The 23,669-nt window shown below is 40.4% G+C and overlaps 2 protein-coding genes and 1 long non-coding RNA gene across 5 annotated transcripts; 2 read left to right on the top strand and 1 right to left on the bottom strand.

Moving 5' to 3' along the window:
- The first annotated feature begins 54 nt into the window (after positions 1 to 54).
- LOC112173508 (50S ribosomal protein L18) lies at positions 55 to 1,992 on the top strand. The gene has a single exon (XM_024311147.2). The coding sequence runs from the start codon at positions 651 to 653 to the stop codon at positions 1,149 to 1,151; it is 501 nt and encodes a 166-aa protein (XP_024166915.1). The 5' UTR covers positions 55 to 650; the 3' UTR covers positions 1,152 to 1,992.
- Positions 1,993 to 4,009: 2,017 nt separating this feature from the next.
- Positions 4,010 to 7,151, top strand: LOC112173509. 3 transcript variants are annotated; one of them, XR_005802360.1, is made up of 5 exons: positions 4,010 to 4,609; positions 4,947 to 5,053; positions 5,149 to 5,537; positions 5,694 to 5,877; positions 6,467 to 7,151. It is a non-coding gene; the product is annotated as an uncharacterized LOC112173509 (long non-coding RNA). The 3 variants fall into 3 exon arrangements; XR_002925587.2 differs by lacking the exon at positions 6,467 to 7,151 and having other exon boundaries at positions 4,011 to 4,609; positions 5,694 to 6,453; XR_002925588.2 differs by lacking the exon at positions 6,467 to 7,151 and having other exon boundaries at positions 4,011 to 4,609; positions 4,955 to 5,053; positions 5,694 to 6,453.
- Positions 7,152 to 19,323: 12,172 nt separating this feature from the next.
- On the bottom strand, positions 19,324 to 21,085 carry LOC112170245 (1-aminocyclopropane-1-carboxylate oxidase homolog 4). Its single transcript, XM_024307454.2, has 3 exons — positions 20,473 to 21,085; positions 20,055 to 20,376; positions 19,324 to 19,713 (listed from the first exon to the last, which is right to left on the bottom strand). The coding sequence occupies exons 1-3, from the start codon at positions 21,069 to 21,071 to the stop codon at positions 19,507 to 19,509; spliced, it is 1,128 nt and encodes a 375-aa protein (XP_024163222.1). The 5' UTR covers positions 21,072 to 21,085; the 3' UTR covers positions 19,324 to 19,506.
- Positions 21,086 to 23,669: the final 2,584 nt, after the last annotated feature.

Raw genomic sequence — 23,669 nt, forward strand, 5'->3', positions numbered from 1 at the left:
GATAGAACGGAGCGAGGATTAATCAAATTAACTTGGGGTAAATTTTAGTAAGAGAAATTGTGTTTTATTTTGCCTAGTGCGTAGAGAAGAAAATTTTAGTATTCTAATATTGGAGAAAGACATAAATAAATTTTTTTTTTCTAGCCAATAAGACATTGAGATTGATTGATATTTGCGGCCAATCAATGTTTATCCAAAGCAAAACACATCGATTGGGCGATCACTCTTAAAAGGATGGTGGTAAACAGGCCTATGGATTAAAGCATAAAGAAGAAAGCTGTATGGGCTATAGCCCAGCTAGCTCTCTCTCTCTCTCTCTCTCTCTCTCTCTCTGTGTTAAGACTCTATCACCGACTGTGTGGAAAACCAACCTAGGCACTTCACCTTGGGTTTTCTTTTGGAAAGCCTATACCTATCTAAAGGTTCCGTAGCTTACGTCACCGAAAGTGCAGATTCTTTCCAGTTTAGCTTTCCCTATGAATTGTTGAGAATAGTAGGCACGTTCGAGTTTTACTGTAAAGACTGCCCGTCAGGTGTTCGACGAAATGCCTGAATGAACTTGCTTTGCGTTTTTCGCATTTTTTCTGCAGTGTGTTTTCAACATTAACCAATTTCCAGTGTGAGGTTCTACTGTAAAACGTTTCCATAGTATGGCTCTAGTGAATGTTGCTGCTCTCCAGTTTACAACTTCTGCTCTTTTTGGGACTCGTTCTGCAACTTCAAACCTTCAGGTCTTGCAGACTAAGAGAAATTATTTCTCCGTGAAGCCGGTAGTAATGAGAGCGAGGCAGCATGCCAGAACCGAAAGTGCGAAAACTCTAAACAGAAGAATGCAGAAGAAGTACAATGGCACGCCTAAGAAGCCGAGGCTTTCAGTATTCTGTTCAGACAAACAATTGTATGCTATGCTGGTAGATGACCAAAACAAGAAGTGCTTGTTTTATGGAAGCACTCTACAGAAATCTATTCGTCAGGATCCTCATTGTAGTACCGCTGAAGCGGCAAAACGTGTTGGCGAGGAGTTAATCAAGGCCTGCAATGATCTCAACATCGGTGAAATATCGTCTTATGATCGCAATGGCTTTGCTACTGGGGAAAGGATTCACGCATTTGAGATTGCAATTTCAGAATATGGGTTCTTGTCAAGATAAATTGCATTCGCTTCTATACACTTAGGCACCTCCCCTTGGGTTTTCTTTTGGAAATCCTATACCAATTGAACATAGGCTACGTTATCTTCATCTTTTGAGGTACATCAAGTGTATCAAGTTTGACTATGTGAGCGAATCACCACATACGTCCCCTAAAATGTGGATGCTTTCAAGTTTCAACTACCTCATGCATCTCCCCTTGTTCTTATTTGGCATAACTACCCGGCCCCGAAGACTGTTCTTCTTGATTGGATTGTCATATACTGTAAACCTAAACTGACCACGCTTTCAAACAAGATTTTACATGATCAATAATTCATATTGAAATTCAATGAGCTCCCCTGAGGTATTAGTCTATGTCCATGGACCCTTCAGATGGTCAAATTTCAAATAACGTATCTTTATTGTCTGATTAACCGAAATTGAAGGATCTTCTGGGAATATGCATGATCTGTTAGTCTGCAACTGCTTCATTTCAAACTGCCATATTACCATCATGAAGAACAACGTGGATTTCGGTCAATAGTGTGCCTTTTTGTGTGTTACTAGAAAATTGAATATATTTTCATTACCAATCCCAAGTTGCAAGAATGGAAAATATTGATGGCTTAATTACTACTCTATTGTAGGGCTCTGCTAGGGTTTTGTTTCTCTAGCTCATTGAATTTGCTGTCATTCACATTGTTCTCCAGGGGTTTGGCTGTTGTGCCACCCTATTATATTGTACATTATCTTTATTTCAATAAATTTGGGGTGGGAGAGTACTTTGCTCTTCCCGACTCCTGTTTTAACCCAAAAAAAAGAAAAAAGAACAACATGGACTTCTAAGTTTCTTTATGGATTAAATTATGCTTACTATCTTGTACTTTCAAGGGTTTATTAATTTAGTCTCTACACTTCTAATTTAATCAGAAAAGTCCTTGCACTCTCCAATTTCATCAAATCGATCCAATCCGTTACTATTCCGTCAATTTTCGCTGTTAAAATGCTGACGTGGGACCTTCTCACAGGGAAAATTCCTAAACTACCCATCGCTAGGTAGTCCGCCGATGCATTTAGTGTTGTGAATGCAGATGGGTAGTTTGAAAATTTTCTCTGAAAATTGACGGAGTGGTGACGGATTGGATCGATATGATGAAATTGGAGAGTGCAATGACTTTTCTAATTAAATTAGAAGTGCAGAGATTGAACTGATGAGCCCTTAAAAGTACAGGATAGTAAGCAGAATTTAGTCCTTTGGTTATTAACATTTTGTGCTGAAAGTCTCATTACTGATGCGTGGATCACAATTTAAGCTTCATTTAAAAATTAATTTTGCGATTCATCGATGATATTGTTAGCTGCCAGTTACCATCGTGAAGAACAAGTGGAAAAATCTATAGTATCTATTTAGTTTCACATCGTGTTTCTTGTGATGGAAGTTAAATTACATGAACTGAAACTGAAATAACCAAAATCATTTTTGGAGAACCAGAGTAGCTTGGTTTAAAAAGAGATATCCCAGCAAGTCTCTTACAATAATTGGCAGTGAGATGTATTGAGTGAAAGTAGTTTGTTTTTTTTTTTTTTGGAAATGGGGATCAATTAAGCTGCCTCAAAACTAGCCCATAAGGCTGAACTTATTACCTACTAATAAGTCTGATGGACATGCCCAAACAGACAATAAGGAAAGCAAACTTAATTTCCCACTGGGCTCAACAAGAGCCAGTATAAGGAAATCAACCCTTGTAAACCAACTGAAACAAAGGCCCAAACAATAAGCCCACTCCAATACAGAAAACCTAGCTACTGCAGACCACCTCGCGCCGCCGACCACGGAGAGCCGCCGATGTGACGCCGGAAGCAGAACACCAAGTAATTCCGTACTGAATATCCGATGCCAATCAAAGCCCAGAACACAAATCATGTGAAATCCAACAACCCAAGAGATAAGATCCCTCAAAACAACACCATACTCTCCACCATAGAGACCCATACCAAGAAAGCATTGTGGTTGCCGAAGGAGGACCGAGAACCAGAACCATGGAGAATGGGGGGTGATGAACCCATGCGTGAGCACCCATACTCACCTAGGTAAGTGCCTTGCACTTTCTTATCACAACCACCATAGCTTTCATGGAGTTTGGGAGTGAAAAGGGAAGAACTGTTTAAGGGTTGGGTATACATTGATCTGGAAAGATGTGGGATTGATTGACAGATAGAAAGAAAGAAAATAAAAGATGAGGAACAAGGTCCTCCGGATCTGAACAAAGCCAGAGAAGAGCTGGACAAGGCCAGATATAACTACAAAGGGAGCAAAAACACCACAAAGGTGAGAGAAGAACAATAGTCTTTAGGATGCTGAAAGAGAAGGAGTGACCTCCCCCAACTCTTAAGCCTTCAATCTAGATCCTGAAGGATCAAGATTTGGGCAAAAGAGAAGGGGGCCGGGAGGGGGGGAGTTTCTTCTCAGATCTACTTTCTCTCTCTACTCTGTAAGGTTTGGTGCTTCGATTTTCCTCCTAAAAACGAAAGCTGAGTGTTACAGCTGAGTGCTTCGATTTTCCTCCTAAAAACGAAAGCTGAGTGAAAGTAGTTAGAAGCTATTTTAAAAAGAGAGATCCCATCACATCTGTTACAATAATTGACATTGAGCTGTATTGAGTTCAACTTGTTCAGTATTCTAACCTAGTCACCAATATGCTATTGTTTAAAAGTATCTTTCTTCGAAAATTAAGAAATCAAACTACAAAAACAAACACGCAACCTATCTGAAATTTCTATTGTTTGCATGATTGCATTGAATATTTAAGACATGATCGAAGTGCTTGGTTTATTTACATATTGCTCTTTCTCCTTTCCATATAAAATAGGCAGTAGGTTTTTCTCCCTCAGAAACAGAACAACATATATTGTACAGCCACGTAATTCCAGCCAAACCTCTTAACTAACCAACAAAGTTATGGCTGATGCAGACTCCATGGTAGAAAAAGAAAAAGAACTGTATGCGTTTGATGACCTTAAAATACGTGTCAAAGGGCTCTCAGACTCCGGCGTGGCCAAGATTCTCAGAATCTTCATCCACCCACCGGAGACTGTAAAGAACACAGCACCAGATGATGGTGTCAAACTTCAAATCCCAATTGTTGATCTCAGATGCATTGCCAATGATCACGCTCGAGAAGGAATAGTGAAGAAAATTAAAGATGCATGTGAAACATGGGGTTCTTTCAGATAGTCAACCATGGAGTTCCACTTGCTGTTATGGAGGAGATGCTTCAAGGAATTTGTAGATTTCATGAGCAGCCTGCAGAAGACAAGATGGAGTTGTACTCTCGTGACTTCAAGAATCCGGTCAACTTTTATTGCAGTGGAGATCTGAAAGTGCGTACAAAATCAGCAGTAGACTGGAGAGACACCTTATTCTGCAGAGAAGTAGATGATGAATGGGATTTTGAAGCACTGCCTCAAGTCTGCAGGTAGTTCTTTAGCTCAGGAGCGTATACATACACTTGACCTTTATTTATAATGTATATATCCTTTTTCTATGAATTGAGTTTTGAACAATTCATCACTCTATTGTAGACGTGAAATAAGTGAGTATATCACAAATTTGATTGAACTTCAAAATATGCTATCTCAATTACTAATCGGAAGCACTAGGGCTTAGCAAGTACGATCACCTGGCACACTTGGGCTACTTGAAATCTTTCTCATGTCATGCCATGCCACTATTATATATCCAATTTGCGTGCCCTGAGCTCGATTTGACTCTAGGCACAATAAAACATTCAGAACCCTCATTTCTTACCTTAGTTCTGCAGGACGAGATTGGGGGCCTCCAAGTTCTCCATAAAGATCAATTGGTTGATGTGCCACCAGTGAATGGAGCTTTTGTAGCAAATCTCGGTGACTTTGTGCAGGTATTGTATTCTGTTGTTACATATTCTCTCTTCAATATAAACATCATGAGAAACAAAAACGAAAAAAAAATATATCTCTGATACATTACGATCAGTGTTTTAAAACACGCGCGTCAGGCGCGCCTTCAAGCGCAAAAGGCGTGAGGCGTGAAGAAAAGTGAGTCCGTTTTCCAGATGAGGCGCAGAGGCGCAGCAGGTGGAGATGGAGGCGTGGAAGGCGGAGAAAGCGCGCCTTAAGGCGTGCTGCGCGTACGCCTGAAAGTTTTTTTTTTTTTTTTTTAACACACCAAAACGACGTCGTTTTGGTGTTTTGAGGGTTGATATTCATTTAGGTCGCGTATTATGCCCGAGCGAAGCCCCAAATCCCTCAACAGCCTCCTCCAGCCTCCTCCCGACTCTTCACTCTGAAGACCCAATCCCTTACTCGAAAAGTTAATCATGAAGAGCAATAATATGTTTTTTGAAGAATTGGAACAAGAAGGAGGTACGATCTTACTTTTCTCTCAACTTTCATTGCTTTCTTTGGTTGTTTCGTGTTTATTTGGCTCCCATTCGAATTCAGTCTCATTCTCTCCCATTCATATTGCTTTCCTTCATTTCTCTGTCTGTCTCTGATTCTCAATTTCTCACACACGCACAGATCGATCGAAAGAGGCGAATTGGAGCTCCGGTTATAGAATCCGATCGGCGAGTTTAGTGTTGAATTCGGATCGGCAGTGGAGACCATGAAAATCGTTGTGTGAAAAGGAAGTTGCTGTTGGAAGCCCTTGCAAGTGAACTTCCTGCTGGTGCATCTTGCTGACGGAACCATCCTCAAAGCCAAGGTATAATAACATTGCCCTTTACTGTTTTTAAAACCATGACTAGTGTTACTAATGTAGTTTGCTCAAAACCCAACTCTATTCCCCTGTTTCCTTCCCAAATTTGACAACTGCTTTTGGGGTTCCCACATTTGACCAGCCCAGTTGAGCATTATAGTACGGTTAGTACCAGAGAAACCATAAACATATATGCAAAAAAAAACTTTCTAGTTAATTTGATTACTGAAGTTGATTTCAATAATTGTTCTTGTTCTTTGGTCTTTCAACTTTATATCTTGGGATTTATTTTAGGTTTGGTGATTTTGTTGAATCATATGGTTTTAGTACTTGTTTATTATGAATGGATGACAATTTATAATGTTTATTTGGTTACAATACATGTTCTATATATAAGACTAGTTCTATACGTGAATACAGATAATTTATACGTAAGGCTTACGCCTCACGCCTCAAGGCAAACGCCTTGCTGAGGCTCTCCCGGCTACGCCTCAGCCTTTTAAAACATTGATTACGATTAATCTTATATACCAGGCTATAATACGTTAATGGTTTAAGTTGATTGTTACTATTGTATTTCTAAACTTCACTTCAGGAGCCTAAAAACAGCTGATTACTAATAACAAGTTCAATAGTGTGCAACATAGAGTGCTTGCTACCTCGCATGTCAAGCCACGAATATCAGTTGTGTCTTTCTTCGTTCCTATGAATGGTGACAAACGTGTCAGGCGTTAAGGATCTATAAAGTAGCTTCTTATACTCACCTATATGAGAGCCATGCTATCCAAATTCCAGATTTTCTTGGATTTTATTGGTCTTGATCATTGAGGCACATATTCGTTCTAGCTCTGTTTGGAGTACAACATTGCTTGATTCCATCAACTATGGAAGTTGGGTTCTCAGAAAGGGTTTTGGGTGGTTCAAGATGGGGTTTTGGGGTTGTGAAATAGTCGACGGTGGTTGAATATCTAACACGATTCAAAAAAAAGAGGTGACACATGGAAGAAGAACCCGACCGCCACTAAAGTAAAGAGTAGAGGGAGGGTTAGAGAAGGAATATAATATTTTTTTTTTCATTGATCACGTCCTAATCAATGTTAGAGTGTTTCTATTCATACCTCTAAAATGATGATTGGACCTCTATATTTTCTCAAATGATAGTTGACTTTATCAACTCATATAAAATTACCAATGAGAACAAAAGAAAATAGAACAAAATGTTCAAGTAAATCCAGAATATGTGTCTAGCCCAAACTCTAGGTTACTTAACCTAGTTGTAATAGGGTTAGGAATTAGACATATTCTCGGAGATATTCATAGATATCCGATTAATTGTACGATTAACTTTCCTTGTACAACTCTAATTCTATGTCTTGTAATCCTCTATATAAAGAGGCCCCTATTATCAATAAAAACACGACTCAATTCTCTCCCAATTTCAGTTTTCCTTAAACACGTTATCAGCACGAGCTCTAACCCTAGTTTCTAGAAGCCAAAAACCCAAAAATCCTTCTTCCCGTTCACTGCCATTCACTGTGCACCTCTCATACGAGCCCGTGCGCCTACTCCTGCTGCAAGCCTCTGCCGCTACTCACATGACCCTGAAACACATCATCCACCTAGCACCGGCTTTGACCAAGATTGAAAACCAGTTGCAATCCTAGCTTAGGATCAATAACACATCTCTGCAGCAAAATGTCGCAAGCCAGCAAGCAGCACACCGCGCCTGCCTAGCGCGCAACCTGCCAGCAGCAGCCCCGCGCACCTCATCTGTCAGTTTCAGCAACTAGGATTGATAGCAGTCTGCAATCCTATAACAAGGATCGAAACCACCTGCAATCCTACAAATTGGTTCGCCTATACTAAGACTAAAGTTTGTTTACAATCCTACAAGTCTGTTCGCCTAGGACTGAAGCTCGTCTACAATCCTACAACGAGCATCAAATACTCTCTGCAATCCTAAGTGGTATGCTTTACTAAAGGTTCCTTTTTTTGAAGTTTTTATTATTTTTCTCTTCTTTTTCTCGGGCACTTGCAAACTCCCTTCTTCTACCCCCCTTTCTTCATCATAGGGGAGACCTAATTAAGCCGAACTGAGAGGGTTCGTGCTCACTCCAAGCTTGGAGCTTGTTGATATCTCCAAACTTAGAGTTTGTAGAGAATTTATGATCAACCACTTACGTCATTGTTTCGATCTAATCCAATACCTCTTGGAATTGAATTTCTTGGAAGCGATTACGCTCAGAAATTCCTAATTTCTTGGAAGCGACTACGCTCAGAAATTTTATATGTTTTCGTGGTATCTTTTTCCACTCCGAAACTAACCCTTTTTCTTGTTCTCTTTCAGGATGAGTAACCTGAACAAATTGGACTTTGCTCCATTGGGAACAACTAGCTCTGGATATCACTGGGAACAACTGGCTCTGGATATCACAGGTGGGTTCGTGATGTCCGCCAGCATCTCAAGGCCGATGGAATCCTGGATACGATTCTCGAGCTTAGCCAAGACGTGCTAACTGTTGAGCAAGCTCAAGTTTTGGAAGCAAATAGAGCAGCCTTAGAGGCAAATAAGGCGAAAGCCATGATCCTAATGACTCGTTGTTTGTGCCCAATTTTGGTAGATCGGCCCATAAAATATTTGGCCGATAGATGAAGAAAATATGGTGCTTTTACAAATTATATCTCAATAAATTTCATATTTATGAGATTTTATTAGATATTAACTTTTGGAGAAGAAATGAGAAGGGAATGAAATAACGGTGATAATTATTCTTTGGAATAATTAATGCCGAGACTTTATTGAGTTTGAAGGCGCTAGAGAGAATATTGCATGTTTAAGAACAAATCAACATAATGGCGCCGCAAGAAGAATGCAATTATGGTGCGATTAAGGAATTTATTATGCCTAATTGTATTTTCTTTCCTAAATGTTATGTTTGTAATAGTATAAATATATAGGAGGCATTTAGCTCATTGTAAAAGGTCCGACCAACACAACTCAAAATCAATACATCAAATTCTCTACAATATCAATCTTTTCATTCTTTCTCTAGCCTACTTTAATTTTTATCGCTTTCTTTACCTCCTGCACTTATCTTTCCTGCAATTTACTCTTCAGTCTCTTTAAATTTCATGCAATTTAATTAATTCGTATTTAGATTCTTGTTCTTTCACTTTTCGCACTTTACTTTCTGCAACCTACATCAACAAATAAAAAAGAAAAGCAACATCGGTGAAGACGCCGAAAGTCCTTGCAACAAAGGCAAGAGAACCCAATGGCTGAGACGGTTCCTTCCTTGGCCGACAATCACTTGAAAGCAGTCAGATACAAGCGCAAATCAGATCTGAACCTCGCTCGGCCATTCGGCAGCGAGTTGGCACGCCCGCGCAATTTCAGAAAAATGAAGAAGACCCCAGAAGGTTGTGGGTCTCACTCGAAGAAATATTTGGCAACGTCCGTGACTCCCTATTTCCTGACCTAGAAGTGAGATGACATAGCCTCCGCTTCTGTAATTTCAAGTCAGTTCTTGACTACAACTCGGAAGCACTTCGCATTAAATGCTTAATGGAATTCTGTGGTAAAGAGATCACAAATGCGATGTTGATTGAGAAGACTCTCTCTACCTTCCCCTTCTCTGCATTGATGGTTGCTAAGAACTATCGAATCGATGTTACTGTAGGACAAATAATAAGGTTTCATGAGCTCATTGGAGCTATGAATGTCGCTGAAAAGCATGACAATATCCTTGTGAAGAACAATAATTCAAGATCCGTGGAAATAGAGCATATTCCGGAATCCAATTATAGTCGCGCCCCTAAGAGATGGCGCTAAGAGCAAAACCCTAATCTTAGGGATACTTCTGGACGTTCTGGTCCATATAATTGCTCTACTTGGGAAGGTAACAGCCAAAATAGGCAAATACGGAATCGAAGAGGTTAACGTAGAAAGAGAGAGGGAGGCAACACCTCTGGCCATGTTGGTGGCGCCACCAACACTAAGAGCCATCTAAATGACGTTTTCAAAGCACCTCAATCAATGGAGTCTAAGCAAAGAGATGTATGTTCTTGATGTGGAGTATCCGGTCATTGGGCACACATTTATAAGGCTCGTGAAGAAATTGTCACCACCTACAAAGCATATTGTGAAGCAAGAGTAGCTCACTATGTGGAACAAGAAGATCAAGAAGATGATCTAGAGTGAAGGGTTGAAGACTACAAATCTGGTTGGGATCAATAGATTGCCAATTCTGTTTAAGTCTTTATTTTTCCAAGAGATGTAATTGGCAATTGCCATATACTATGTAGTAAATGCCATTGGTTTAGTTTTTCTTCACATAGGCTCATCCAAAGTGAGTATGATGTCTAGGAAGGTTTTGAGATAAGTAGAACTTGAGCGAGCTTTGCTCCACTGACATCTCTCTATTATTTTGGAGTTACCAAAAGAAGTCAAACGACTACCATTGTTTTGCATTAGCTAGCATTTGGATTAGATTCTCCTAATGGTTAAGAGACAATGATGTACTCCGTTGGCTTATGAATAAAATTTCGAGTTTTTTTCATTATGACTTTATTTTGATTTTGAGCATATTACTTTGTGACTACGATGGCTGGGCCATCAGTATTAATTCAAGGACATGGAATAGCCCAAGTTCCACTTGCCAAATGGCACCTTGATTACTGTCACAGAAACTCTCTATGCTCCTAGTGAAAATCGCACCTATGAATAGCCAAAGGATTCCATTCGAAAACACATGTAGAGAACGAAAATGAGTTCCTTTGCAATGCCTCTAACGATTGCGAACAAAGGCGCATCTTAGAGAAGTTTATGTGTCTCTCTAGCGGACTTTATATCACTATTCGAGCTATTAGATCCAATAAAGTTATGAGCGAAGATCTCTTGGATTTAGACACGTATTGGCTTTGTCACGACATGATAGGTCATCCTAGTCATGATATGATGATCCATCTACTAAAGACTTCACATGGACATCCTTTCTCTAGAGAGAAACGAAGCATGAATCAAAAGCTGATTCCTAGACTAAGTGTGAGTACCGCCGTCCACCACCAGCCTGGGGCTGGCACAATCCCTATTCATGATGCCATGGGGTGTCCATCATGATGATGGCGTCCTTGGTGAGGCTGCAATCACCAACTTTGCTTCAAATAGCACTTCAGACGCTCAGGCCTAACCAAAATCCTCATTGGTTGTTTCTAAAGCCTCTCGCTCATTTTACAAAGCCTGTTCCTTAGGGAAGTTAGGACTGAGACAGTCCTATGCAAATGATATGAAAATACTCATTATGTTCTTACATAGAATCCGTAGGGATTCTGTGGACTAGTTCAACCAACTTGCGGACGTTTAAATATCTCATGATGTTAGTTGACAAGCAAACACGCTGGTCACGTGTATTGTCCATTTGTAAATGCTGCTTATACTACACTCCTAGCACATACCATATAACAACAGGCTCACTCCCCGATCATCCTATTCAGTTAATTGGAATTAACAATGTTAGAGAGTTTACATCAAAGATTTTCGATGGTTATTGCATTGGGACTATTGTTGGACATCATATTCCCATGAACACACCCAATGGTCTCGCGGAAACGACTACAATGGTAGCCCAGACATTGGTAATGCGCATCAATCTCCTTATATCCGCTTGGGGTGATGCAATATCGTATTCAGCTATGCTAAATCGTCTATGACCCACTGCCACTCAATCTACCTCTGTGTTACAGTTAGTGACTGGGCATAAGTATTGTACTTACGCATCTTTGAGTGTGCCATTTATGTGCCAATTGCGCCGCCACAGCACTCTATGATAGATCCTTACAGACAAATGCGAAACTACGTTGGATTTGAAACTCCAACAATCGTCCTTCACTTAATGCCCTTGCAAAGCGATCTCCTTACCTCTAGATTTGACGGTTGTCACTTTGATGAGACGGTCTTCCCGTTGTTAGGGGGAGATAAGAACACGGATGTTCAGCAGGAATGACATGAATTGTAGTGGCCTGTCCCCAAAATGTCTCATCTCGATCCCCGTTAAAGTGACGAGATCACATAAATATGCTGCAAATATGCCTGCAAGGATGGACGTCCCTACGAGAGGACGTAGCGCCACCCAACACGGAGGTAGGCATGGTGCCAACGCCAAAAAGAGTGGCACTCTGGCGTTATAGGCCATGACCCCAGCAAGGACGCGTGGGAGGCCTGTGGGTTCGAAGGATACTTTAGCACATTCCAATCCTTTGATCATCAAGACTCAAAATCCGTCTCATGACAATCTCCCTGATTATGGTTATCATTGGGGAACTCCTCAACGTCAGAACATATTCCTGCGAATATAGAGCTTTATGAAAATTACACTAGTGTACATGAGACGTGGGATATAAACTCCATCATAATTGATGATGTGGTTGCACATTTCGTTGTGCATGAGTTTATTGAGTCCGGTGATATCGAACCACTCTTCGTTGATGAATGAATGCCAACGTAGAGAAATTTGACCTAAATGGAAAGATGCGATCCAGGCTAAGTTGGATTCTCTAATGAAGAGGAAGGTTTTTAAGCCAGTGATGCCAACACCTCCTGACATAAAACCTGTTGACTAATGGGTCTTCGGTAGAAAGCGTGATGAGAAAAAGAGATGGCAATCTTTCCCTATGGCGCAAGGCTTTCACAAAACGTCCTGGAATCGACTACGATGAGACATATTCTCTCGTAATGGATGTCATTGCACTCCACTACCCTGTCAGTTTGGTAGATTCTGAATAATTAAACATGCAGCTTATGAATGTGGTCACTACGTATCTCTATGGGGATCTAGATATGGAATATACATGAAGGTTCATGGTAGACTTCATTTACCCAAGTCAAGTGGCTCTAGACCACGGAGCGTGTTTGTAATAAGATTGAAATGCTCACTAAAGTGACTACTTGATTGGGAAAGGATATGCCCGCTCATTTCCATAACAAGTTTCGGATTCTCTCGCGGTTCATGTTGGACATGATCTTCATTGGAAGCCCTTAAAGAGTTAAGGAAAACCGTTGAACACTTGAAATCCGATTTTGAGATGAACGATTTTGGGAGAACACGATTATGTCTCAGTTTGGAACTTGAGTATCGTATTGATAGATGGTTAGGCATTTTGACAAGGTCAAACCTTCAAGAACCGCCATGATCGCCCGTAGTCTTGATCTTGAAAATGATCCTCTTTGTCTGAATCTTCGTTTGAAGGATGATGACAAAGATGTGCTAGGGGCAGAAGTGCCTTACTTAAGTACAATAGGTGCATTATTGTACTTAGCTCAATACACAAGACCGAACATCTCATTTGCAGTGAACTTGTTAGCTAGATATAGCTTTGCGCCAACGCGATGCTATTGGATTGGTGTAAAAGATATCTTTTGGTATTTGAGTTGTACGATTGATATGGGCTTGTTCTATCCCTACAGAGAGATGATGGATTCGGACCCATCACACACCAGGAACTCCGCCAACCTTGGCCTACGACCACTATCCCCATCCCAAAACGACATGTGTTTTGGAAGGTTTTGCTGATATTGGGTATCTCTCTGACCCACACAAAGGTCATTCCCAAACTGGTTAAGTGTTCACCATGGGTAAAGACCGTGATATCTTGGAGGTCTACAAAACAGACCATAGTCACTATATTTTCGAGTAATGCAGAGATTATTGCTCTTCACGAAGCGGTTCATGGATATAGATTGAATCCATAATTATGCATGTTCGAACAATTGTGGTTTGAAGTCTACCACAGATGAGGCTACTAGTATTTAGGATAATGTTGCTTGTTTTGAATGAAGGAAGCAAGGCTACATTAAAAGCGACAACACCAAGGATAATCAGCAACGACAGACTCTCCTCAAAATCAAAGTGAACTAGGTTCAATCTGAGGATAGTGTGGCAGGCTTGCTCACTAAGTCATTACCTAAATTCCATTTTCGAGAAACATGTTAGTAGCATCGTTTGCGGAAGTTATCCGAACTCCCATGACTGTAGTCATCAAGGGGATGCAGACATCAGGGGGAGATGTCTATATGTAGGGGGAGATGTCTATATGTAGGGTCTCGAAACGTGAAAGGTGTGTTGTGCTCTTTTTCCCCTTCGACCGAGGTTATTTTTGTCCCACAGGGTTTTTGTTACTCGGGAAGGTTTTTAATGAGGCAACGAGAGGAGCACCACGTTTGGGTGACACAAGGGGGAGTGTTCAAGTAAATCTAAAATATGTATCTAGCCCAAACTCTAGGTTACTTAACCTAGTTGTAATAGGGTTAGGAATTAGAGATATTCATAGATATCCGATTAATTGTACGATAACTTTCCTTATACGACTCTGATTCTATGTCTTGTAATCCTCTATATAAAGAGACCCCTATTATCAATAAAAGCACGACTCAATTCTCTCCCAATTTCAGTTTTCCTTAAACACAAAACACAAATTTGAACAAAAAATAATGTGAAACTTATCTCGGTAGATCACAAATGCTTCCATTGCTATCAGAACAACATAGCCTTCTCTTTTTCTTCATTGTTGTTGTAATCACAATCCCTATACTCCTACAACAATGTGTAAACCACAACTCAAGAAGGGGCATTGGACAAAATCATATAGATTGAACATGAAAGAAATTGGACAAAAAAGGCATGTTGATTAACAATATAGCGTTATTTGATTGACAAACCTTTCTGAGACGAGACAGAGTATATGAAGTCTAAAGAAATTCTTTATAGCTTCAGTTCCCCAACTTTTTTGGTCATGAATCAAAAACGAAATTGTGTTTTTTCTCTGATAATTGATTCATTAGTTTTTTCCTTTGGTGTTTCTTTTACATTTAATAGTATGTAGCTGCGATTTGGATTTTGTAGTTGGAGAACTAGTCAACCGCAAAAGTAATATGATGAAAGCCTAAGTACTGATGATTTGGTTTATTTTTCCAGAGGCAAAGAATAAGAAATTGAAGCAATAGTTCACCAACAACAGATGATGAAAGTATTGTTTGTGTACAATGGTAAGAGAGTGGTAAATTGATCAGCCACTGTCGTAGAATAAGAGTGAAATTGCAGAATTTTAGACAATAATTACCTCTGTTATGACTATGTAGCTACTTGATAGGAGTATTTTATGTGATGTTTGTAATGTTAATTCCTATATTAATCTTTGTTACTTCATTTTATTTTCTATTTATTTATTTAATTTTGCCGCTGAGCTGTGACCTATTGGTAAGTTATAATTCTAACATTGTAAATATCATAGGTTCGATTTTCACTGACATATGTAAGGGTGGAGTGGGTTAAGGGTTTTTTTATGATTTTTTAATTTACTTTTGTGTTTATTAGGTTTTTCGGAGTAAATATACAAAAATGAAATCATATGGAGGAAATATGCTCAAATAAAGAGAGGGCTTTTGACCAAATACCTAAATTTGGCTTAACAAATGCCAATTTACTTCACTACCTAACAGATTTGTGTGCCCACTTAACCCCAATTAATATAAAAGACACTTATAGGTTCTGAAAATCTAAAATTTACCAATTTCCACTATAACTCTCTCCATCTCATTACTCTCATACTCTACCACGATGACTATGGTGATCTCTCTCTCAGAAGCCCCCTCCTCCCCTCTCTCACCGGCGGTGGTGTAGTCGTCTTTGCTTCACCGGGTGAGTTGGTTGAAGGTAGCGGTGGCGGTGGTGGTGGGTTCCGGCTATCTCAGCGTCGCCAATATCTATCTCAAGAGCGGTGACTTCGTGAATTGTTGGATCGAATTTGACGGGTCAAGTCAGGTCTTCGTATTCATTTCATATTCGAATCTCAAACCCAGAGATCCGCTTCTCTCCTTCCCTCTCGATCTTGATCTACAACATCAACGACTTCATGTATGTTGGGTTTTCTGGGTTGACCCAAGGAAACACAGAAATCCACAGCATTGAGTGGTGGAGATTCAGCTCGTCTTTCGATTCAACTCCCTCAACCGGGTCAGTAGCACTGCCGCCTCTGGCGACTAATCTGATGAATCCAACCACCAACTCGGTCAAATCTCCACCGCTTTCTTTGGCTCCAACTGGGTCCGATTCAGCTTCTAGTACTAGTACTGCACAGAAGAACAGTGAGTCTTATTCTTTCCATAACCAACTTTGCAAGCAAGGTCCAGGAACTGTTGCTAAAAGCTATTCATAAAATAATGTGTCTACTATCCAGAGAGAGTGAGGGAGAGGCATCGTTGAGGTGATAGTTCTTCGTTTGTGGTGATGCAGAGAGTGGTGATGTGATCTGGTGACACATAAATACGAAATTAAAAGCTCAAGATATATATGATCATGATGATGGGAGCAGCGAGAGAGCACCATGTTTTTCAGTTCCATTGTCACACAGTCGTGAAGAAGATGGTTAATGACATATTCAGAAGTCACTCTCAGCGTCCCCATGCCAAGCACGCGGACACAACAGACTCCATCCATTATTCGTAATATTATTCATGAACACATATATGTGCATATGGAGTATCAGTGCCTAAAGTGAGTACTACTATGTCTGTGCATATATGGAGTATAACATGGAATTTCTATGTTGTTAAATTTGGTATATGGAGTATAACATGGGATTTTCATTTTGGTTAAATTTATTTTATTGGGAGTAATAAAAAATATTATTGCGGGCAATAATGTTTTTATTGGGGGCAATAATAATTTTTATTAGAAGCCAATAAATAAATATTTATTAGGGAGTCAATAAATCTCCCAAAACTTTCAAAATTTTGAACAACTTCATTTTTTACTAATTATTGACCATCAATAAACATTTTATTGGGGGGCAATAAACTTTTTATTGAGGGGCAATAATATTCTCCGGTGAACTATGAAATCTCCAACGATATCTTTGGGGACATTCGGCGGCCTCCGGGGAATCCGGTGGCTGTTGACTGGAGTCCGGTGACCTGAATCGGGAGGCAGTTGGCCAGAATCTCGCGACCGATGACTGGACTCCAGTGAAGTCTCCAATGATTTCTCTCTCTAAGTGACAAAGGGATGGAGGGAAGGCAAAATTGTCACAAAAGTAAACAAAAAACAATAAAAAAATACTTAATTGGGTATTAGGGCAAAAAATATGTAATTTATTGGATAAGTAGGCAATCTTAAAAGATGTTTGGGTAAGTGGAATTAGTGTGGCTTGAAGTTCTAGCCCAAGCATGAGACCTTGAGGGATCGATTAGCCCAATCCATGGAAGTGACGCGGCAAATATTGAAAATATTCGGAAGATATTAATGATGACATGGTGCATTTTCATTGGCCAAGTGATGTGGAGAAATCCTAATTCTCTCTCTCTCTCTCTCCCCCCCCCCCCCCCCCCCCCAATTGGGGGGCAATAATATTCTCTAGTGAACTATGAAATTTCCGACGATCTCTTTGGGGACATTTGGCTGCCTCCAGCTAGATTTCCGGTTACAGGAATCCGGAATCCGGTGGCGGTTGACTGAAGTCCGGTGATCGGAATCCGGAGGCGGTTGACCAGAATCTCGCGACCGATGACTGGACTCCAGTGAAGTCTCCAATGACTTCTCTCTCTAAGTGACAAAGGGATGGAGGGAAGACAAAATTGTCACAAAAGTAAACAAAAAACAATAAAAAAAAAAACTTAATTGGGTATTAGGGTAAAAAATACGTAATTTATTGGATAAGTAGGCAATCTTAAAAGATGTTTGGGTAAGTGGAATTAGTGTGGCTTGAAGTTCTAGCCCAAGCATGAGACCTTGAGGGATCAATTAGCCCAATCCATGGAAGTGACGCAGCAAATATTAAAAATATTCGGAAGATATTAATGATGACATGGTGCATTTTCATTGGCCAAGTGATGTGGAGAAATCCTAATTCTCTCTCTCTCTCCCCCCCCCCCCCCAATTGGGGGGCAATAATATTCTCTAGTGAACTATGAAATCTCCGACGATCTCTTTGGGGACATTTGGCTGCCTCCAGCTAGATTTCCGGTTACAGGAATCCGGTGACGGTTGACTGAAGTCCGGTGACCGGAATCCGGAGGCGGTTAACCAAAATCTTGCGACCGATGACTGGACTCCAGTGAAGTCTCCAATGACTTCTCTCTCTAAGTGACAAAGGGATGGAGGGAAGACAAAATTGTCACAAAAGTAACAAAAAACAATAAAAAAAAAATACTTAATTGGGTATTAGGGTAAAAAATACGTAATTTATTGGATAAGTAGGCAATCTTAAAAGATGTTTGGGTAAGTGGAATTAGTGTGGCTTGAAGTTCTAGCCCAAGCATGAGACCTTGAGGGATCAATTAGCCCAATCCATGGAAGTGACGCATATTAATGATGACATGGCGCATTTTCATTGGCCAAGTGATGTGGAGAAATCCTAATTCTCTCTCTCTCTCTCCCCCCCCCCCCCCCCTCTTCCTTTCTTCCCCCGTGACCATTGCTACGGCCTCTTCTTTTCTTTATTTTGTTTTGTTTTTCTTTCTATGGACGACTAACTCTTTAGTACTTAGGGGTTGTTGAAGCCCCAAATCATTCATTGTATGTCATACATTAACATTCAATAGAAGATCTCAATTGTCCTCAAATACCTTTCATCCCTCATCCAATGGTGTCTCGCCATCATTATGATGCTGCCAGACGGGAAACGAATACCCATTGATCTGGAAGGTGGTTTGGCCTGAGGTTTTGACAGATTTTGATCGGCGTGGTTTTTCTGGATCGGGTTTGGAGGCAAGGCGTCCATGGACATCGGTTCTAGGAGATGAGTTTGGTGCTGGTGGGATTGGATCATAATCCATCTCCTTTCCAGACTATGGTGATGGCGCTAGAGCCCCGAATTCTTCTTAAAGGTCGGGCTTTGGTATGGCTTTGCGATGCTGCTGTTTCCATGTTTCGTGGTGGCGGTGCAGCTGGTCCCTGGTTTCTGGCGGTGATGGTGCAACTGATCATTGTGCGCTTGCGGCGGCGAGTTTTGTCGCTCCGGTTTCATTCACTTCTTGTTTGCAGCAGTGAAGGAAACTGGGCTAGGTCAACTGTTTTGGGCCTAAGGTTTAATTATCTTTTGGGCCTTGGGCTGTTATTTAACTAAGTATTAGTTATTTCTATTTTTAATAAATTTCCCTACTTGTTTTTAGGGAACTAAGCACTTGTGCAATTTAGGGGTCTCTAGTGTCTCTGGAGTAATACCAAAGGAGGATTTACACTATTTTTCTATGTAATTTGATGGTCTAATGAGTGGACCTACTGTCTATGTACCACCGTGGGTACTACCACACCTTCTTGTCTGTCACTACTTGAGATGACAGCGGAATGATATGTTACGGACACTCTCGCTTGAGATGAATATATTTACACCCCTTTGGTTGATTCAAAACAACTGTTATTATTCAGTTAAATGAAATATTCAACAGATCATATACTCAACTTTAGAAAAAGAGAGTTCCACTAGTACACAAGAGTTGAAATTAAACATAGGTATGGCCGCATAATCAATACGTCCATATATCACTTTCAAGTTTCGACATAATTGTCGCACTCCAACATGGACTTAGTACAATATCTAAATTGATGGAATGCAAAGTTCACCATTAATGGCCTTTCATGTAACTTATAGTTTATACTTTTTCATGTATTCTCCGAATTTGACTTCGCTATAAATCGGTGGATTGTTTTCCGATGTAAGTTCTTTTATCGGCCCGTATGGTTTTTGGAGGTCATCCGTACCCAAAAAACATGCAATTGAGATACGAGGCTCGACGGTTGGTTTCATCAAAACTCTATGCTCCACGCTTTTGAACTTGCCATTTGTAATGATCTACACAAGTCAAAGCAAAATAAATAAGAATAACGCTACATGTACCACAACAAAATCAGAATATACGACCCTCATGGTGGGACTAAATTTATAGTTTTATTGAACTAATTAGTAATTAAAGGCTATGGTGCTCTCCACTGCCAAATGAAAAAAAAAAAAAAAAAAGATATATAAATTAAAAGTATGGCTAGCGATAATTTACCATAATGACTTCATGAGCATGCAACAACTTGTTGCAAATTAATCATAGAGAGGATGATCAAAAGCATGTCTAGCTATGACCCTAATTATGAGTAGCAATATATGATTAAAATTTCATTAAGCAAACACTGCTACACCACCTGCATCATGTCAGCAATATTTGCTAGCAAAGCTCCCTTCACTGGGGGAACATCAATCCAAACATTTTGATGAAAAACTTGTAGGCCGCCAACACTGTCTTGAAGGAGCAAGGTGAGAAACGAGAGGTCCGAATGCTTGGTTCCGCCCATAGTCAAATGCGGTTCAGGGCAAATCGGGAAATAGTGGCACGCCAGTGACCTCGATTTGAAGCACCCTGTGCTTGCAAGATAATCACTATTGAGACCTAAAGCTTCTGAAAATAACTCGGATAACTTCTCTTGCACTCCATCGATGCGTTTCATATACTCACTAACTTCTCGTCTGCAAAATGATGTCAATGTCTTATTTACTAGAAATAAATAAATGTAATGCTCGATCGAGTAAACAAATTTAGTGAGTACAGTAGCGGAACATCACCTGCACACTTGCGGTATTGCTTCAAAGCTTTCTGGGTCTTCCAGGACCTTGCATGACAAGGTATCCCTCCAGTCAGCTGGCGTCGACACCTTCAAATCTCCATTGCTGAAGAAGTTAACCTTCTGCGTAAAATCACGCGAGTACCACTTCACCTTCTCCTCCTGGGGCAGCTCATGAAACCCTCGGATACTTTTCTGGATCCCCTCCATAACATTAAGCGGAATTCCATGGTTCACCAACTGAAAGAAGCCCCATGACTCAGCTGCTTTGTTTATGTCATTGACGATTTCTTTTCGCCTCTCGCTGTTATCAAAACCGCTGAGATCAATCACCGGAACTTGAAGGTTGCGAATTTTGTGATGTTGCTCATCATCTTCTGGGAATGCCGAGTTTAGTAGATTCTCCGGAGGGTGTATGAACATGGTTGGGAGCTTGGTCACCCCAGTGTCTGCAATTCCTTTGACGCCAGCTTTGCTTTCGTCGAATGCTTTCAGCTCCTTCTCACGCTGATCACAATCCACAACTGCTGCCATATTTTGGTGTTTAGATTGTAAACCAAGAACATGTTTGCAAGTTGAAGATGAGAGTAGCTGCCTCATATATAGGCACTAGGGAGAAACAGAGAGAATAAGTAGGTGTAGTCGGCCAAGATTTATTTATTTATTATCTATATTGACTGTCAATCAATAATTGACACATTCGGACAAAGACTAAGATAAAGATGACTTGATTACAAAGGTAGTTGGCCAGCCGGGCCAGGGCAAAATACAATAACATCCTTCTACACCAACTCCCCCCTGTCGGCCGGCCCTATCTACACTTAAATTTTCTTTTTTAACGATCGACAACATTTCTGGTATAGGTCGTTGAGTGTGTCGTTTCCGAGATGCTCGGGGTGGGTTGAGAGGTGCTATGGCTGTTGGTCATGTGGAAGTAAAGCCACTTGTGCATCTTACTTCATGCTTAAGTTCTTGATAAGTATGATCTTCTTGATTAGTCAAAAATGGAGGCTTGCTTCATGCTTAAGTTCTTGATAAGCATGGTGTTGTTGATAAGTCAAAAATGGAGGCTTGCTTCATGCTTAAGTTCTTGATAAGCATGGTGTTTTTGATAAGTCAAAGATTATGACTTACTTCATGCTTAAGTTGTTGATAGGTCAAAGATTGTGACTTACTTCATACTTAAGTTGTTGATAAGTCAAAGATTGTGCCTTACTTTCCAACATATGATAGTTGTAAAGATTGCATTTACAACTCATCTATAGCTATGTTTCTTAAGCTTTAAAAAGCTAGTTGTAACCTCCTCTATCTAGTATAAATAGAGGTCTTGAGTTATAGAGTTGTAATCTCATGTTGTGGTGAGTGAACACAAAGAGAAAGAGAGAGAGGAGTTTAGAGAGAAAAAGAGAGGTTTCTCCTAAAACTCAAGTGTCTTTCCTTTGTTAAAGTGTATTTCCTCCTATTATAAGAAAGAGGGTATTGTCAATTGTGCTATCCTTATTGCAGTAGAGAAATCGTTGTATCCTTTTGCTATAGTAAAATCCTTCTACAATTTGCCTATCATCTTGTGCTTCACTCGTTTTCATAGTTTCTACTTCAGTTGTAATTGAGTGCCCCGTACCACAACGTTCCTAACAGTGGTATCAGAGCTCCGGGTTTATAGCCGGTTTTCATGCTAAAGTGAGATCCAGTTAGTGGAAAAGAGGCATCTTCAACAATGGCGACGAAGTACGAAATAGAGAAGTTCCATGGGAACAATTTCTCATTGTGGAAAATGAGGATAAAAGCAGTCTTGAGAAAAGATAACTGCTTGGCGGCAATTGGAGATAGGCCTGAGGAGATCACTAACGATGGCAAGTGGAACGAGATGGATGGCAATGCGATTGCTGATCTGCATCTAGCACTAGCCGATGAAGTATTGTCAAGTGTGGCGGAGAAGAAGACTGCAAAAGAGATATGGGATACACTCACAAAATTGTACGAGGCCAAATCACTACACAACAAAATCTTCTTGAAGAGAAAGCTTTACACCCTACGGATGATGGAGTCGACTACAATGACCGACCACATCAACACACTCAACACCTTATTCTCACAGCTCACAACAATGGGGCATAACATAGAGACGGGTGAACATGCTGAAATTCTACTTCAAAGTCTACCTGATTCGTATGATCAACTCATCATCAACTTAACCAACAATCTAGAAATACTAGTCTTCGATGATATTGCAGCTGCGGTTCTTGAAGAAGAAAGTCGGCGCAAGAGCAAAGAAGATAGATTGGGTGGCTCACAACAGGCCGAAGCTTTGATGATAGAGAGAGGGAGATCAACGGAACATGGCCCCAGTGGGAGTCAAAGTCAGAGTAGATCAAAATCCAGAAGTAAGAAGAATGTCAAGTGTCATCACTGTGGCAAGAAAGGGCATTACAAAAGGGAGTGTTGGCGTCTCAAGAAGAATGAAGAAACCAAAGGAAAAGGTCCTGAGTCATCAAGGGCTCAGGGTTGTGTAGCAAGTACCTCAGATGATGGTGAAGTCTTATACAGCGAGGCAACAACAATTACTAAAGGGAGGAGAAAGTTTGTTGATATCTGGCTTATAGACTCAGGAGCAACATGGCATATGACTCCCCAGAGAGAATGGTTCCACCAATATGAACATATCTCAAGAGGAACTGTGTTCATGGGAGATGATTATCCCTTTGAGATCGCTGGTATTGGTACCATCAAAGTGAAGACGTATGATGGTACAGTTCGCACCATTCAGGAGGTACGGCACGTGAAAGGCCTGAAGAAAAATCTATTGTCTTGAGGACAATTAGATAATAGCGGATACCAAATCCATGGTCAACATGGGATCATGAAAATAGTTAAAGGCGCGCTTGTGGTGATGAAAGCGGAAAAGATAGCTGCAAATCTGTACATGCTTAAAGGAGAAACACAACGAGAAGGAGAAGCATCTATAACGTCAGTAAGATCTTTAGAAGAATCAACGATGATGTGGCACCGTAAGCTTGGCCACATGTCGGAACGAGGTTTGAAGATTCTCGCTGAACAAATGCTTCTTCCAGGGCTCAAAAAGGTTTCATTACCCTTTTGTGAGCATTGTGTCACTAGTAAGCAGCACAGATTAAAGTTCAGCAGTTCTAATACTAGAAGCAAAGCTATCTTAGAACTTATCCATTCCGATGTTTGGCA

The sequence above is a fragment of the Rosa chinensis genome, chromosome 6 (genome assembly GCF_002994745.2).
Source record: "Rosa chinensis cultivar Old Blush chromosome 6, RchiOBHm-V2, whole genome shotgun sequence".
Taxonomy (NCBI): Eukaryota; Viridiplantae; Streptophyta; class Magnoliopsida; order Rosales; family Rosaceae; genus Rosa; species Rosa chinensis.